General features: G+C 32.4%; 2 protein-coding genes across 2 annotated transcripts; one reads left to right on the forward strand and one right to left on the reverse strand.

Annotated features, from left to right (window-relative positions):
• Positions 1-3990: 3990 nt before the first annotated feature.
• Positions 3991-10710, forward strand: LOC145031932 (glutamine--tRNA ligase-like). The gene is made up of 22 exons (XM_078980587.1): positions 3991-4230; positions 5061-5111; positions 5285-5356; positions 5459-5558; positions 5676-5771; positions 5853-5914; positions 6031-6132; positions 6219-6314; positions 6408-6560; positions 6675-6821; positions 7012-7098; positions 7193-7390; positions 7465-7563; positions 8147-8278; positions 8350-8486; positions 8578-8677; positions 9211-9306; positions 9391-9491; positions 9754-9859; positions 9967-10056; positions 10150-10279; positions 10358-10710. The coding sequence occupies exons 1-22, from the start codon at positions 4120-4122 to the stop codon at positions 10450-10452; spliced, it is 2361 nt and encodes a 786-aa protein (XP_078836713.1). The 5' UTR covers positions 3991-4119; the 3' UTR covers positions 10453-10710.
• A 3346-nt stretch (positions 10711-14056) lies between these two features.
• LOC145030208 (putative aquaporin NIP-type) lies at positions 14057-15218 on the reverse strand. The gene is made up of 5 exons (XM_078978610.1): positions 15075-15218; positions 14788-15009; positions 14489-14686; positions 14343-14404; positions 14057-14243 (listed from the first exon to the last, which is right to left on the reverse strand). The coding sequence occupies exons 1-5, from the start codon at positions 15168-15170 to the stop codon at positions 14057-14059; spliced, it is 765 nt and encodes a 254-aa protein (XP_078834736.1). The 5' UTR covers positions 15171-15218.
• Between the last annotated feature and the right edge of the window lie 1122 nt (positions 15219-16340).

Genomic DNA, 16340 nt, shown 5'->3' on the forward strand with positions numbered 1-16340 from the left:
TTTTCCATGCTATCAATCCTCCAAGAAGTAAATTTATGTATTTATATTTTACTACTTGTAATGTTGTCAGGGAAAAGTGTTAAGTAGGACCAAAATATGGTTGTTTCTTGGTTGAATTTATTTACGCTCGTAAATTCTTGTAGTTTTAGTTTTTAAAGGGTATAAATTTTATTGGTGTCAAGTATTTACATCTTGTTGTCAAATGAGAGAAATAATAGTACGCATTCATTTCTTTTTTTATTATATCATCTTACTTTCATATGTTTTGGTTACAACATTATACTTTTGAAGAAGCAACCTTTATAGCATCCTACTTTCATAGCTTTGTATTTAAGTGAGTTTAAGGACACTTCAATGATGTGTAGATTTTTCAAATAATCTAAATGATTTTAATGATGAACACCCCCTAGGCACCCACACACATGCAAACACACATACATGGACATAAATATCATACATACCATCATCCGAAAATGAAACTAATCGACCGCAATAAATTAATCATTGGAAAAAATTATTCTCCGTACCCCAACCGACGCACGAAGCATCGCGCGGGTACCCTACTAGTATATATATACACATACAAATGAAATATTATAATAAACTATAATATGTATAGTTTATGGGATATTAACACTATTGTAACATTTTTTAACAAGGCGGATAATCATATAAAGATTTATATAATTATTTTATACCATTTTATTATCATGGGAAACGATAATTATACATACAAAAGTTTTCATTACATCAAAATGTAAACGCGTTAAATCAATTTTTGTGAGACAGTCTTCATTGTACCTACCAGAGTACATATAAAAGTCATGTATTATAACCAGAATATCTCATAAGATAGCGTGATACTTGTGTATAGATTTATACGAGACTGACAATCCCGCACCTAAGTTGCTTGCTACAGCTAGACCGGTAGGTTTGGGGTAACAAATGTTTATAACATTCTGACGCCTAAAGAACGTCGTAACAGACCATCCATGTTTTAGCACGGTTATAATAACTCACATGGGGAATCAACGATACATTTAGTTTACGGGGAACATACATTCAAATGGTTTTATATAGACTAAAACTACATATTACTATTTTAAGTATAAAAATACTTATCCATTTCGGTATTGGGGTCTCTAAGACCTACAACTCATTTTTAAGGAAAATATTGAATTTTCTGAAAACGAACACTATCATTTTACAAGGAAAGGCCTACAATTCTTCACACAAATTCTTATGAACTCACCAACTTAAATGTTGATACTTTCAAAACTACTTGTATTTTCAAGAAATCATTAAAACAGGTAACTACAAGCTTTTGAGAATGGGACGCTAAGGCGTCAAACAAATATTTTCATCATCATATTGTAATTGGTTTTGAAACATACAACTTTTTAGGGGTGTTCACGAGGCAGTTCGGTTCGGATAGTAATAAAATTGTGAACCGTGACCACGGGACAGGTACCTCATGCGCACTAACCGAAACCGAATCGTATTGACAAAAAAACTGAACCGAACCGAACCGAACCGTATGAAAGCGGATAACCACAGTTCGGTTCACGGATACTTGGTAAAATATAAAAAATTAAATTCAATTGAAACTACAAACTCCATTTTAGTTATCTCTTTCTTAAAATTAGTAAGTCAAAGAGTTTAAATAAACATAATGAAGTTTAAAAAACGTAATTAAGTTCAAATATCATATATTATAAATTATATCATAAATACAATAATAAAAATAACAAGAAAATCAAATGAATTTAGAATTACAAAATTGGAGATGTCGGTATTGATTTTTGTTATCTTATTAGACTCATAAATCAATCAAAACAATACTAATGAAATATATATATATATATATATATATATATATATATATATATATATATATATATATATATATATTACTTTATGTATATATATACACACACACACAATCAAACGGTTCGGTTCAATTATCCGTGGATACCTAAATATGAAAACCAAAAACCGACCCGTTGATATCCGGTTTTTTCGGTTTCGGATTGGCCGGTTCGGTTCGGTTTTTCATTCTTGCGGTTTTTTTTGCACACCCCTACAACTCTTACAACTATGTAACTATTTCAATTATTTTTATGATGGATGTGTTTTTATTTGAACACTATTATACATATTGTTGTGATACGATTCGTGAAGTCATCCACCCAGACATTTCTGCCATCCTGGTTTGGGGTGTGACAGATTGATATCAGAGTATTGTTTACAGTGAACTAAGTATATCAAACCATGTAGGATATAAACTACAAATACAATGAGGGTAAAACACTCTGACTAAAAATTGTACTTTTAAAATATAATGATATTTTTGTAAAGTATAAGTACATACATACATACTAGATCGACGTCATAACAAGAACAACACAAAAGTAAAAAGATAAGTTGAACACTACGATTAACCTAGATTGTTACGTAATCATATATTGGATAAATATAGTGTGATCAACTATATTTATGCAAGATATGACTAACATACATTTGGGATTAGTCATGGTGAACAACAAATCTAAAACTTACCAACACCCTAAACAAATAAATCCTAGAACCAAACATAAAGTTTAAAAATACTATAGGATACTATAGAACCATACATCTAGATTCATTATGTACCTCTTATACCTCTATCATTACACAGTCGACATGGAAGGCTTTCGCCTTCCCGGAGACCCTTACTTTCCCAATAAGGGGAACGAAGGTTGGATCGAGGAGGACCCAGAGGAGGATCCAGAGGATGAGGAGCATATGGAGGAGGTGAAAGCAAAGAAGCGCACAACTAGAATAAAAGAAACAACATCATGATAGAATTACAAAAGAGAACTCACAAGTGATGAAGTATCATCAACTTGATTGTTACAATGACTGTGACGATGGCATCAACACCAGCGTCGACATCTTCGTGGTAAAGGTACAGATGGAAGAGACAACATTGAAAACATCAGGGGAGAGAATCCGTGTCTTTTTATGCTTAGATTAAATGAATGGCTGATAATGATTCCCCATTCTCAACCTTTTTTATTTTCTCAATTGAATCCACTTTTATATATATATATATATATATATATATATATATATATATATATATATATATATATATATAATTACATTTTTTGCCCTAAGTGACTTTAACCTAACCTAAAAATGTATGATTCTATCTATCAGAGAATCATCGTATCCAATTCCCCTTTACACGCACCGTCGCTTCCATCGCTGACGATCCCATCGGCTTGACGACTTCCACTCACCGGCGGACGGCTGTCGGCAGCATCTACTCACCCGCGCAAGGCGGCGAACAACGGTAGACCCCAGCGACGACTTTCGTTCTTCATTGTCATCGTCGCATACAGAGTGAGACTTACAGCCGACGACCCTTTTTCTTAACCTTGTCGGCAATCTCGTGAACTCGACCGCTACTCACCAGCGGTAGCAAGCAACGACACACTACCGGACTTCGATCCTCCACTCCGAAGCAGCAGGGTAGCGACGACGGACTCCGAATCAGGTAACATTAAGCTTTTTTCCTTGCAAATGTTGTTCGAAATCCACCTCTTCTGTTGATTTGAGCCTTACAATGCTACATACTGTTCGAATCTGTACATGGAGTTTTTTTCTTGCAAAGTTAATTCGAAAGCCACATGTTATGCTGATTTGAACCTATTCTGTTGTTTATTTTGTTGTATGTACCAAAGCTTCGAAATAATTTGTGAGACCTGTTGTTTAGTTTTGTTGTATGTACCAAAGCTTCGAAATAATTTGTGAGACCTGATGTTTAGTTTGTTGTTTGGAGTAATGAATTTTGTAAACGGATAAAACAGAAATATCATGCACATTAAAACATAGACTTTTTATAAACTACAAGGTGGATTTATGTAATTATCTTTTTAATTCCTAAGCCGTGAGAATCAAGCAAAAATTTCCATATCCCGAAAATACCCTTCTAGGGTTTCGTCACGTGAAAACCCCCAAAATCATTTCATCACCGAAAACGTTACATTTGGCAGGGTTTATTACAGGGGTTTATTTCAATACGCAATCTCTAGAAAGAATCTACAGATTTCGGAGCAATTGAGGTGGAGAAAGATGGTGGAAGCTCTTGACCTTTTTTTGAAGATTGGGTTAGATAAGCGCACTGCAGAGAACACCATCGCCAACAATAAAGTCACCACGAACCTTGTCGCTGTGATTAACGAGGTATGGTTGATACTGATACTCATAAGGCTGCATGCAATTGCATCACGAACAACTTATTTTGGTGTATGCGTTGGATTAGTCTGAAGTAGATTCAAGGAGTTTTGATTGTTTCCTTTGGGAATCCGTGATTGAGGCTGTATGTCATAATCGAGCTGTTCCTATTAACAGTTACATCAAGTCTTTCTGGAGAGATTATAGAGATGAGCTTATTAAAAGAACATGCTTCTGTCTTCAGAGTTCCCAATTGAAACAAATTGCAAACAACTTGACAGTGATATGCATTTTTTGTAGTGAAAATTTATCCCATTATATATATCTACTGAGCTAAAAGAGGACAAAACATGGTTTTTGACTTGTTTTACGCTCATAGATTGTTTTTACAAAGATTTGACTACATTTCGATTTTTGTTTAGGCTCATGATAAAGGTTACAAAGTGACTAGAAAACATTGTCAATTTAGGCTTGAGCTGATTTTGAACATTTCTGCACATAAGCTGCTAAAGTTCATATAAGTTTAACATTGTTTCATCGATCTTCATTTCAAACCACTGCTAGCAAATTTCGGCTTGGGTAGGCTCAGAAATGCACATATTCACTGTTATCACATGAAGAAGACAATATGATTTAGCCAAACAATCCATTCTTGGATTGAAAACTATAAACATATAAATAGAACTTGGCAATTGTGAGAGTCAAATTGTATCTCTTTCTCAGGTGCTTAGAGAGTAGTTACACTTTTAAAGCAGCTTCTCTTACTTTCTGTTTGAAATGATCTCAGCTTCATATTTCTGATAAATTTGTTTCATATTCAATGATGTATCTGTATGTAGGCAGCTGTTACTGATGGATGCGAACGGTCTACTGGCAATCTTCTTTATACAGTAAAACTCTTTCTTTGACATGTTGTTTGTCTTCCATCTTGAATATGCACATGTTGATATGCTAACTTGTAGTTTAAAATTTAACTTCTACAAGCCTCCATATTTATATTTTATGTTAGAAAAAGTAATATGAAATTTTGAGTACCATAACAATGATTGCTTGTGCATAACAGGTTGCTACAAAATTTCCTGCCAATGCCCTTGTGCATCGTCCCAAGCTGCTGGAATACATTGTTTCTTCCAAGGTTTTGGGTTCTTGATTTCTTTTCATATGATTAATTCTTATGGTAAAACAATTAGTAAAATATATACCCATCATTAAAATGACTATACTGTTGGTATTGCAGATAAAGACTCCTGCCCAGGTAGAAGCTGCATTTGCATTTCTTACAGTCACTGGTTCAGAGGATCTTGAAATTAGTAAATTTGAGGAAGCTTGTGGAGTTGGTATGTTATGTTTTAGTTCATCCATTTCATTCTATGTTGTAAAAATTTAACAATGCATAATGCTGAGATCCTTTATTGTTGTGGAGTAATATAACAGAAGCCCTTCTTTGCAAACAGGGGTTGAGGTCTCTCTTGAAGATATAGAAAAAACAGTTGATGAAATCTTTGAAGAGAAAAAGAGTGCAATATTGGAGCAACGGTATCGAACAAATGGTGAGTTTCAGTTTTCTTGTATTTCCTTAATTTCTAACTGTTGAATTTGAGTCTGATGTGTCATTTGTTGATTGGTTTCAGTCGGTGATCTGTTTGCTCATGTCAGAAAGAAGCAGCCTTGGGCAGATCCAAAGATTGTTAAGGTAAATAAGTTAAATAACTCACTTTTCTTGTCTTGTTTTATCAAGTGATAGAATAAGTTAACATTTCTATCGTTTATTCATTTATTTATTATAAATTGATTAGTATCTTTCCCCAGAACCTTATAGATTCAAAGCTATATGCTTTACTTGGTGAAAAGACTGCAGCAGATAATGAGAAGCCTGTAAAAAAGAAGAAAGAGAAGTCTGTTAAAGTAGAGGTGACTGCATATTATTATATACTGATACAGCTAAAAAAGCATAATGCTTTTGTCTTTCAGTCTTTCTCATATATAAGTTTTTACAGGTCAAAAGTACCCCTGAAGAAACTCCTCAACAGACACCATCTGAAGAAGAACTCAATCCTTATTTAATATTCCCTTCACCCGAGGAGAATTATAAGGTTACCTTTATGATTGTCTGACTCATGGCTTATTTGTATTATCTTTTTGGCATGTTTCAATATGTTTGTGATTGTGTGTGTGACAACTGACAGGTGCATACAGAAGTATTTTTCAGTGATAGACCTGTGCTCAGAGCATGCAATTCCAAAGCATTATTAGAAAAACATTTAAAGACAACAGGAGGAAAAGTTCTTACCCGTTTTCCACCAGAACCAAATGGGTACCTACATATAGGTCATGCAAAGGTACGTTTCTATTTCTACAAAAGTCATTAGAGATTAAAGTAAACATATATAGATCCTGCTTTGCTTTTAAGTTTTAAGTTTTAAGTTACAGAGTATGATGTGCATGTGCTGCAGGCTATGTTTGTTGACTTTGGTCTTGCAAAAGAGAGAGAGGGTGGCTGCTACTTGAGGTATGATGATACAAATCCTGAAGCTGAGAAAAAAGAATACATCGATCATATTGAAGAAATTGTAGGATGGATGGGGTGGAAACCTTTCAAGGTAAATTTTTGCTACCAATATGGACAATATACTTTATTTGTACATAATAGCAATGTGATTATATATATATATATATATATATATATATATATATATATATATATATATATGTTACCACTAAAGTATATTGCATATATTGATAAAAGGAGTAAAGTATGTCGCTATTTTTGCTGCAATTCAAAAATTTCAGATCACATACACGAGTGATTATTTTCAAGAACTGTATGATTTAGCAGTGGAGCTCATCCGCAGGGGACATGCCTATGTGGATCACCAGGTTTATTATTGAATTAAATATTTTATTCTATTTGTTTTAGTATACAGAAACTTGAACTGATTCTATTCATACTCATATTTTATATTATTAATAGAGTGGTGATGAAATAAAAGAGTACAGAGAAAAAAAGATGAATAGTCCATGGAGGGATAGGCCCATTTCAGAATCACTTAAACTCTTTAATGATATGAAATGTGGGTTGATTGAAGAAGGAAAAGCTACACTTAGAATGAAACAAGATATGCAGAGTGACAATTTTAATATGTATGACCTCATTGCGTATCGAATCAAGGTAAGTATCAAAAAAGGTATATATATTTCTATATTCTTTTGCATTAATTGATTTTCGTTTTTTTTTTTTTTCAGTTTACACCTCATCCACATGCGGGAGACAAGTGGTGTATTTACCCAAGTTATGATTATGCACATTGCATTGTGGATTCTCTTGAAAATATCACACATTCAGTATGTTTTTCTTTAGGTTTTTGGGTTTGTATTTGTGTTTTTATATAAACATACTGATAAAATTAAAAAAGAAAGCGGCAATATACTGGAAGGATACTAATAGTTAAGCATACAAGTATAACTATTAAGTTTAAATTAAAAAAAAAAGTATTTTCCTTTAAGAACTTGTCATGAAAACCAAGTTGCAAATGGGGAAAAAAGTAGAGATGATAAGATTTAGGTACAAATAGAAGTAAAAAAAAAATAATCTGAACTTACCATGCTTTCAGGGTTGAAAGAAAGAATGATTTATTTTGTGAGAATATAGAAAATAAAAGTTTAGATAATAGAAGTATTCTTCATAAGAAGTTATCAAGCTGCAAATGGAGAAAGACAAAAGTGAGTAAAGTTAGAAGTTTAAGATACATATAAAAATTGAAAAAATCAATTGCAAATTAAATGATGTCATTTTTAGTTTTTGGTTCAATTACTACGTTTTTATACAACCAAATGTAAAATTTATGTTTCATCAGGTCTTTCAGTTATATTTATTTTACCTGGGTAAATTAAATAAAAAAATATTTGATATTTTTTTTTGTTGTAGCTTTGCACACTTGAATTTGAGACACGTCGTGCTTCATACTACTGGTTACTAGACGCCCTAAGCCTTTACCAGCCTTACGTATGGGAATATTCACGTTTGAATATAACCAACACAGTAATGTCAAAACGCAAGGTAAGTCAAAAAAAGTTTTTTTTTTAATAAATAAAAGTGAATATAATGACATGACATGTGTTTTTTTATAGTTGAATCGGCTTGTGACTGAAAATTATGTTGATGGATGGGACGACCCTCGGTTAATGACACTAGCTGGATTGAGGCGAAGAGGTGTGACTTCAACTGCAATAAATGGTTTTGTTAGAGGAATTGGGATTACAAGAAGGTAGTCATTTCTAACTTCTTTTTTTTTTTATATTTTTATTTTATTATAATAATAGATAAGCATATTGTACTTATTTATGGTGCTTTATTAGTGATGGTAGTATGATACGTTTGGAACGCCTCGAGTATCATGTACGTGAAGAGTTAAATAAAACAGCTTCGCGTACAATGGTCGTCCTGCATCCACTAAAGGTACTCTTCATATCTACACTAAATTACACTTTTCCTCCCTCCAAAACTTTTATCTTACGATTTGGCTTCTTGTGACATTTTTGGTCTCTGAATAGAATACAACTGATTTTCCAATAATGATCCGAAAATATAGTCATTTTACTTGTTATTAAGGACCCAAGTTGCAAAAGAAAAACTTTAGGGTTACCAAAATTGTAAAAATCGGACTTTTATTGAGTGACTAAAATGTAATTTACTCTAATATCAGAGTAATTTACATTTTTGGCCACTCAATAAAAGTTATCTTGCAGTTTAGGTCCTTATCTGTAATGTTTTTGGATCTTGTTTCAAGTAAATCGACTCTTTTTGGTCCAGTAGTTTTGGTTAAAAAAGTAGTCATTTTACTTGAAACAAGGACCACAACCATTATAAAAACCTCAAAGGAGGACTAAAAGTGCTAGAGAAAACTTTTGGGGACCAAAAATGTGATTTATGTTGATATTATTCCCCACAAACTCTTTAGTTACAATAGGAATAAATTTTAATGTTTTTAGGTTGTTATTACGAATCTTGAGGGGAGTTTAGTAACAGAACTTGATGCAAAGAAATGGCCAGATGCACCAGGGGATAATCCATCTTCTTACTACAAGGTTGGCATTTTATTTTATTAATAATTCTATTTTAAAATTTTTTGTATGAGTGCATTATATTATTATTATTATTTTTCTTGACAGGTACCCTTTTCGAAAGTTGTTTATATCGAGCAATCTGACTTTCGAATGAAGGATTCAAAAGACTATTATGGGCTTGCTCCTGGAAAGACTGTTCTACTCAGGTCTGTTGCTTGCTATAATAATGGAATGGAATGGAATCACAAACAGATGGAATGGAATATGGATTGTCATGTTTGGTTGGCTTGAGGGAATGGAATGAGCCATTCAAACATGTTCTTTGTTAGAAACAAAACAACATGAAATTATTTATATGGATGGCTCCATTCCATTCCTACGTGAAAAACACAAATTTTCATTCTGCTTTCCATTCCCTCTTCAATTACCATATACCAAATTCTAATCCAACAATATCTTTTCATTCAGATATGCATACCCCATCAAGTGTATGGAAGTAATACTTTCTGAAGACAAACAGACTGTTGTTGAAGTACACGTTGAATATGATCCAGACAAAAAGACAAAACCAAAGGCAACCCAGCAAGCTTTTTAATTTTTTTATATAATTTTTTTTTTCTATATATGATATTTGTATTCATACACTTTTTATTTTATTTATATTTATATTTATATGCACAGGGTGTTCTTCATTGGGTTGCAGAGCCTTCTCCTGGAGTTGATCCATTAAAAGTGGAAGTCAGACTTTTTGACAAACTCTTTCTTTCTGAGGTTCGTCATTTGCTATTATTCTTATGATAAAGTTTTCCAACCAATTAATTTCATTTAATCCTTTTTTTTAATATATATACTAAATAAATACAGAATCCTGGAGAACTTGACAAGTGGCTTGATGATTTAAACCCGGATTCCAAAGTGGTGATACCATGCGCATATGCTGTACCATCTCTCAAACATGCAGAAGTAGACGACAAATTTCAGTTCGAAAGACTTGGTAAATTATATAAAAAATTATAAAACTTTTTTTTTTTTTTTTAAATTGAATAAATGTTAATTTGTTGAAAATTATCAGGTTATTTTGTGGCTGATAAGGATTCAACACCGGAAAAGCTCATTTTTAACCGGACGGTTACATTGCGCGACAGCTATGGAAAAGCTTGGAAGTAGTTGACTTTGTTACAGCTAAATTTATAAAAATAGTTTTTTTTTTTTTAAAAAAAAATCATCTTTTTAATGTAACTTTTTGATGCTTATGTTTAAAATGGTGTCTTGTTAGTTGTTACTTGTTTACTAAATTAGTAGTGATGATTGGTTTATGTTCTCTAAAGTTGGTAATAGTGATCGATCCACCTCTCTGTAAAGAACTTGCAAGATTCATAGACATTTTGAATCATAGTTTTATGAATCGTATTATTTTGGAAAGTAGCTTATAAGCTAGTTAATAATCTCTTTTTAGGGCTTTACCAAACTGTAAATTACAATAAACTAACTTATTTTCAACAAAAGAGCATAAAACCAGAACTTTGCAAGGAATCAACAAATTGCATTTTATGAATAAATTGAATGGTAAAACTTGAAGTCAATGAATCCGATATGATTTGTCCAGTCTTTAGTTTAACAGCACAACCAAATGAAACATACAAAATGGTCGACTTAAAAAACTATATCACACAAAACATGGATCTGGGACAAGAAAAAAGTATGTTATGTTGTGTGATGGTACTTTGTGGGAACTCATTAGTCTTTGGTTTAGAGTTTTAGTTTATTGTTTAAGATACCTTAGAGGGTTGTGGGAAAGCGAAGCCTTGATAGTGAACATTTTTCTATCTTCATGATATTGATTTTTGGAATACTCCGATATGATTTTACTTTTGAAAAAAATGGTTTTTTTTTCTAAACAATGACGGTTAATGGTTGTTTTGAAAACTTTATGTTTTTATGATTTTTGGAGTGTCACAGGAGAAATGAGTATTTTGTTGGAGCATCATCGGTCTGTTCCGTTTTGATGGATTCAACATAATAAGTAAGAGGAATCTACGGTTCAAGTATGCAAGGTTTTGGTTTAGGTTTTCTGCGACATAAGTGAAGGAAAGTAGGTTACCTAGAAGTACTCCGAGTTAGGAAGTTTCCTCCTTATGTTTCTCAAGAATCCATTAGAGTCCTTCTTGATCAGTTCAAGAATTCTTTATTTATGCAGGGTGACTCGACGAGTTGGTGCTCAAACTCGTTGAGTCTGGTCGCGACTGGATGACGTGGTTAATGAGGGGACTCGACGAGTCAGGGGAGCGACTCACCGAGTCAGAGCTGACGAAAGAAACCCTAATTTATCGGGTTTGGAACCTATTTAAAGGCCCTTATGGCCTTCATTTGCGGCTACCAGTCCATAGAGAGAAACCCTAGAGTGCTTGAGCGTTTTGAGAGAGAAAGGAGGCCATTCTTGACCTTTGTGGTGTTGTTTAGCAAGAAGAAGGAGGTCCTAACCAAGAGGAAGCAAAGGAGGTTGCTATTCTGTGGATTTGAAGCTAAGATCATCGCATTTGAGGAGGACAATACGTCAGGGAATCGAGCTCGAGTGATTATCCGACATCAGCAAGGTGAGTCTTCTCACTATGCCATACCCGATGGGGTAACTAGGTGTGACCGGAAGGTCTTATGTGTATGATGTTTATGTGATGCATGTTAAATATGTGATATGTTATGATATGAGTATGATATGGACCGGAACGTCAACAGAGTTATGGGATGGAAATCCCCTAAGACACTTGGATCGGAAGATCCTATGGAGTTATGGCCTAGAAAGGCGTATGTGTTGTATGTGGTATTTTGCGGAACTCACTAAGCTTTTTATGCTTACCGTTTATGTGTTATGTGTTTCAGGTACCAGTGATGATCACGGGAAGACGCCGACATGATCCGTACACACTTGCAAATGACATGTTTTGAGATCTTGGATTATGGATTGTATTGTGTTTTTGATGAAAATTATTGGATATATGATTTTGGGATGAATTGGAAATGAAATGTTTTTATTAAAATTAATTGAAAAATTGTTTGAAATTTAACGGTGTTACAATTAGCTTGTTCTGGTTCATTATCAACATTAATTTGTTCTTGTTCATTATCAACATTTTTGTTTGTAGTTAAATATTTTAAAAACGAACCTTTTTGTTTATCTATAAAAGCTTCTTCTTGCATTTTTCGTTTCCTTTTTGAAGCACCTGATTCGTATTTTCTCTTTGACATGTTTATTAATTATTTGATTAGTAATAACTATAAGTATAGCAGATATAGATTAGGATTATACCCCCCCCCCCCCCCCCCCCCACCCTTCTCGTTTCTTCTCGTCATGGCATTTCTCGTGCCCATCACCACTTATTGAAACGGGAATAAGAACCAATCAAAATCATTTTTTTCTTCCTCCTCTCTCTCTCTCTCTCTCTCTCTCTCTCTCTTTCTCTTTCTCTTTACTTTTTTCTACCTCTTAACAAGTTATAACATTGGAACACCATTTCCTACATGGTGTTATGGCGGTGTTAAGGTTGATGTGACATGTAAGATGACGTTAGAACACCGGTCCATACCCAATGCTCAGGGCTGGCTCAACGAGTTTGGGGGCTCTAAGCGAACCAACAATTTGGGGCCCTTTGATATTTACTATACTTAATGTTATAAATCCTCCTCCTTTATCCAGGCTTGAGATCAGCAATAATAAACTAAAAAGTTTACAAATGGCGGAGTTAAATTTTTTTTATGTATATATTTTTTCTGAATATATTTTATGACGTAAAGTTAATTTTTCTAGCTTTTTTAGATGCAAATTCTTTAATGAAATTTTCATAATCAATTTCTTTTATTAACTGTTTTTCAATTGATAAAATTGCTAATCCATTTAATATTTTTTGTGATATTGTAGATCTTAAATAATTTTTTAATAGTTTTAATTTAGAAAAACTTCTTTCTGAGGAGGCAACGGTTACATGAATAGTTAACATAATCCTATAGGCAACATATGCATTTGGAAAAGAACTAAATTTTTAATGTAGTTAAATATATTAATAATTGTATCACGTTCTAAATGTATAATATGTCTTAAAAGTTTTAGTTTATGAAATAAATCTAAACCATTAATATCTAAGCTATCATCATGTTTTAAAGTTTTTTCAAGATTTAAACAATGTTTTTTTTAAAGTGTTTTCATTTTAATTTTTCAAAACTAAGAGCATCGACAATGCTCTTATCTTCTTTCTATAATCCACATGTTTAGAATTTTTGCGTGAAATCGCTACACATGCATTATGCATAAACATAGCAGTTGCCAATCCACAATTCTTTACATATTCTTCATCAAGTTATTGTCATCTCCCACCCTTACGAAGGGAACTAAAAGAGAATCGCTTCCTTATCTTCGATAATTTCCTCGTGACATATACTTTCCCCATTGTGCCAAGCATTTCGCAAATCCTCCAAAGATCTTTTAGATTGAAGCTTATGAGGATTAGTTAGATTTGTCTTTTTCACTTAATAAAGTATAAATGTTTAAGCCTCGAAACTACCAAAATATAGTTATTTTTTATGCACTTGCAATAACCTGTATTAACATTGGTAAAGATATTAACATTGGTATAGTACGTTAAATAAGTCAAAATATATATACGATAAGAAACTTTTAAAAGGAATCGCATCACCTTCAATCAAACAAATTTATCCCAAACTCTAAAAACAATTATTACCAATACACCTAAAACTACATCAAATCTCTCACAATACACAATCAACTTCTTTTATTAAAAAGCTCACAAAAAGATTTATTAGTCGGCTTCAACAAATTATAAACAAATCCTCCAGAAATTGCACCAATGAGTGGACCAAAGATGTACGCCCAAATCCCCTTGAAGTTAAGCTTCACAATAGCTGGTCCGAGACTCCTTGCAGGATTCATCGATGCTCCAGAAATTGGTCTAGATTAATTATATATAATTAATTCATTAAAAAAAATCAAAATTTTAAGTTAATTTAATTCATAAATATATCAAGAAAATTATAAAAAAAAAACTAACCCTCCCACAAAGACATTTAACATAATCGTCATTCCAACTGCAATCCCTCCATGCTTCTTTATCTTCAATTTTGAATCAAATATTAGTAATAAACAATATTATTTTATTTTAAAACAAAAAAAAAAAGGCCAATTAAAAAAACATACCGCTCTATGATCATTAGTAGCACCCGAAATTACAAACATTAGAATAAACGTAATGATGATCTCAACAACAAACGACTGTGTTGTTGATGCAACTGGTGTAGTTCCAAAAAATGCTTCTGGAGTCACATCCATTATCAACGACAATGTTCCACTTGCAGAAATCGATCCTAATAACTGTGATAATATATAAAAAATAACCTGCAAAGAATTGTCATGCATGTATGTCACTATACATAATGCATTCAACAACTATCATAAAATTAATTATTAAGTTAAACAGCTTTTAATTAACAAAATACCTCTTGAAACGAATGCAACCCTAAAAGAGACAAAGTAATAGTGACAGCCGGATTAAAGTGAGCTGAAACATGGCCGACGGTGTAAATCATAGCCATGACGATCAAACCCCAAGTCACACAAATTCCGGGGAAAGTTACAGTGCCACCATAAAGCTTATTAACTGCGACAGATCCACATCCGGCGAATATGATACAATATGTTCCGATGAATTCTGCTAACAACTACAGCATGCGTTACATTAGTTGATTGCATTCATAATTATCGATATATGTATATGTATATATACCTTTTGAGCTAAATGTATTCTAGGGTTTGTGGAGACCATCAAAGGAAGAAGATTGCCGTTTTCCATATTTGAGATTTGAGAATCATCAAGACCCATGGTGGGAAGAAGCTAGTAAGCGGAAAATTTTAAGAGAAATCAGATTTCTTTTTTATAAATTTTGGATTAGGTTTTGAAGGTCCATGATCAGTATGGCTTATATAGAGAGAGAAGGAATAGTAAATCCGTTATGATTCTAACGTTTATTTTTTTTAAGAGATTGAGAGTGGATAAGTTATCTTTGATGTTTATCCATGAAGTCAAAATTAGTTGTAAACTTTTTTCTATACTCACTTGTAATTCGGACATTATAAACTACTATCCATTATATATCAAAGATATTGCTTTGAAATTATTATTTGATTGCGTAATTCTTTTTTTAATAAAGATACAAAGTGGATTAATGGCACTTATATGTCAATAAAGAGTTATATTTCCATATGTTCTATTTTATATTAACTTTTCTAGTTCATTTTTATTTTCAAACTTATATAGAGTAGAGATATGATATCGTTATATTTACAAATTTTCTTGTTATATTGGTGGGCTGGTGGCATGCAAATTATATCAAGTAATTATTATAATTGATAATTTGTATTCATAGAAATCATGTGTGCTTATGATTTTGAATAGTCTTCTAACGTTATCAATTTATTGATCAATTTTGACCAACATTTTATTTAGAAAGTGATTTTCTCGTGAGTCGTGACCTAAAGTGGTAAAAATTGAAACGTAAATTAAGTTTTTGGTAGTCTTATTTTGTTTATTTTGAGTTTAAAAATCTTATATAAGCCAATTTATTATACTATTTAAATCATTTAATCCTTTTATTCCCATAAGGTTTAGATTAAACAATATCATACTAAAATACATGCTTACGTTTAATCATTTATATAATACACTTGTTATATGTTTTTTTTTATATATACCTTTATCATGCGCGAGTTTTTTTGTTAAATGGAAAATTTGCAAATTTAAGATGAAAGTGCTTCGATAGTAGTTTTTATGAATCTAGTTTCACGTTATGCTAAAAATGAATATGTATCACTACGAAGGTGCAATTACATGAACGAAGATAGATTAAATTATTGGTAACTAAAGGGGGTATTTGGCGAACGAAATTATTAGTTAATTATCGGTTTCACACCGCTATAAGTTAAAACAGTGTCTGGATAAAAACAACTTATAGCGGTAAAAAACAGCAACAAATCATTTTTTATAAGTTAATTC

The sequence above is a fragment of the Lactuca saligna genome, chromosome 2, assembly GCF_052625555.1.
Source record: "Lactuca saligna cultivar CGN05327 chromosome 2, ASM5262555v1, whole genome shotgun sequence".
NCBI classification, from domain to species: Eukaryota; Viridiplantae; Streptophyta; class Magnoliopsida; order Asterales; family Asteraceae; genus Lactuca; species Lactuca saligna.

Coding starts and splice junctions, on each gene's coding strand:
- LOC145031932 (XM_078980587.1), top strand. CDS start 4,120: ATGGTGGAAGCTCTTGACCTTTTTTTGAAGATTGGGTTAGATAAGCGC. Junction 4,231..5,060: donor TTGTCGCTGTGATTAACGAG/GTATGGTTGATA, acceptor ATCTGTATGTAG/GCAGCTGTTACTGATGGATG. Junction 10,057..10,149: donor ACAAACTCTTTCTTTCTGAG/GTTCGTCATTTG, acceptor AAATAAATACAG/AATCCTGGAGAACTTGACAA.
- LOC145030208 (XM_078978610.1), bottom strand. CDS start 15,170: ATGGGTCTTGATGATTCTCAAATCTCAAATATGGAAAACGGCAATCTT. Junction 14,687..14,787: donor GGTTGCATTCGTTTCAAGAG/GTATTTTGTTAA, acceptor AATTCTTTGCAG/GTTATTTTTTATATATTATC. Junction 14,244..14,342: donor TTAAATGTCTTTGTGGGAGG/GTTAGTTTTTTT, acceptor TAATTAATCTAG/ACCAATTTCTGGAGCATCGA.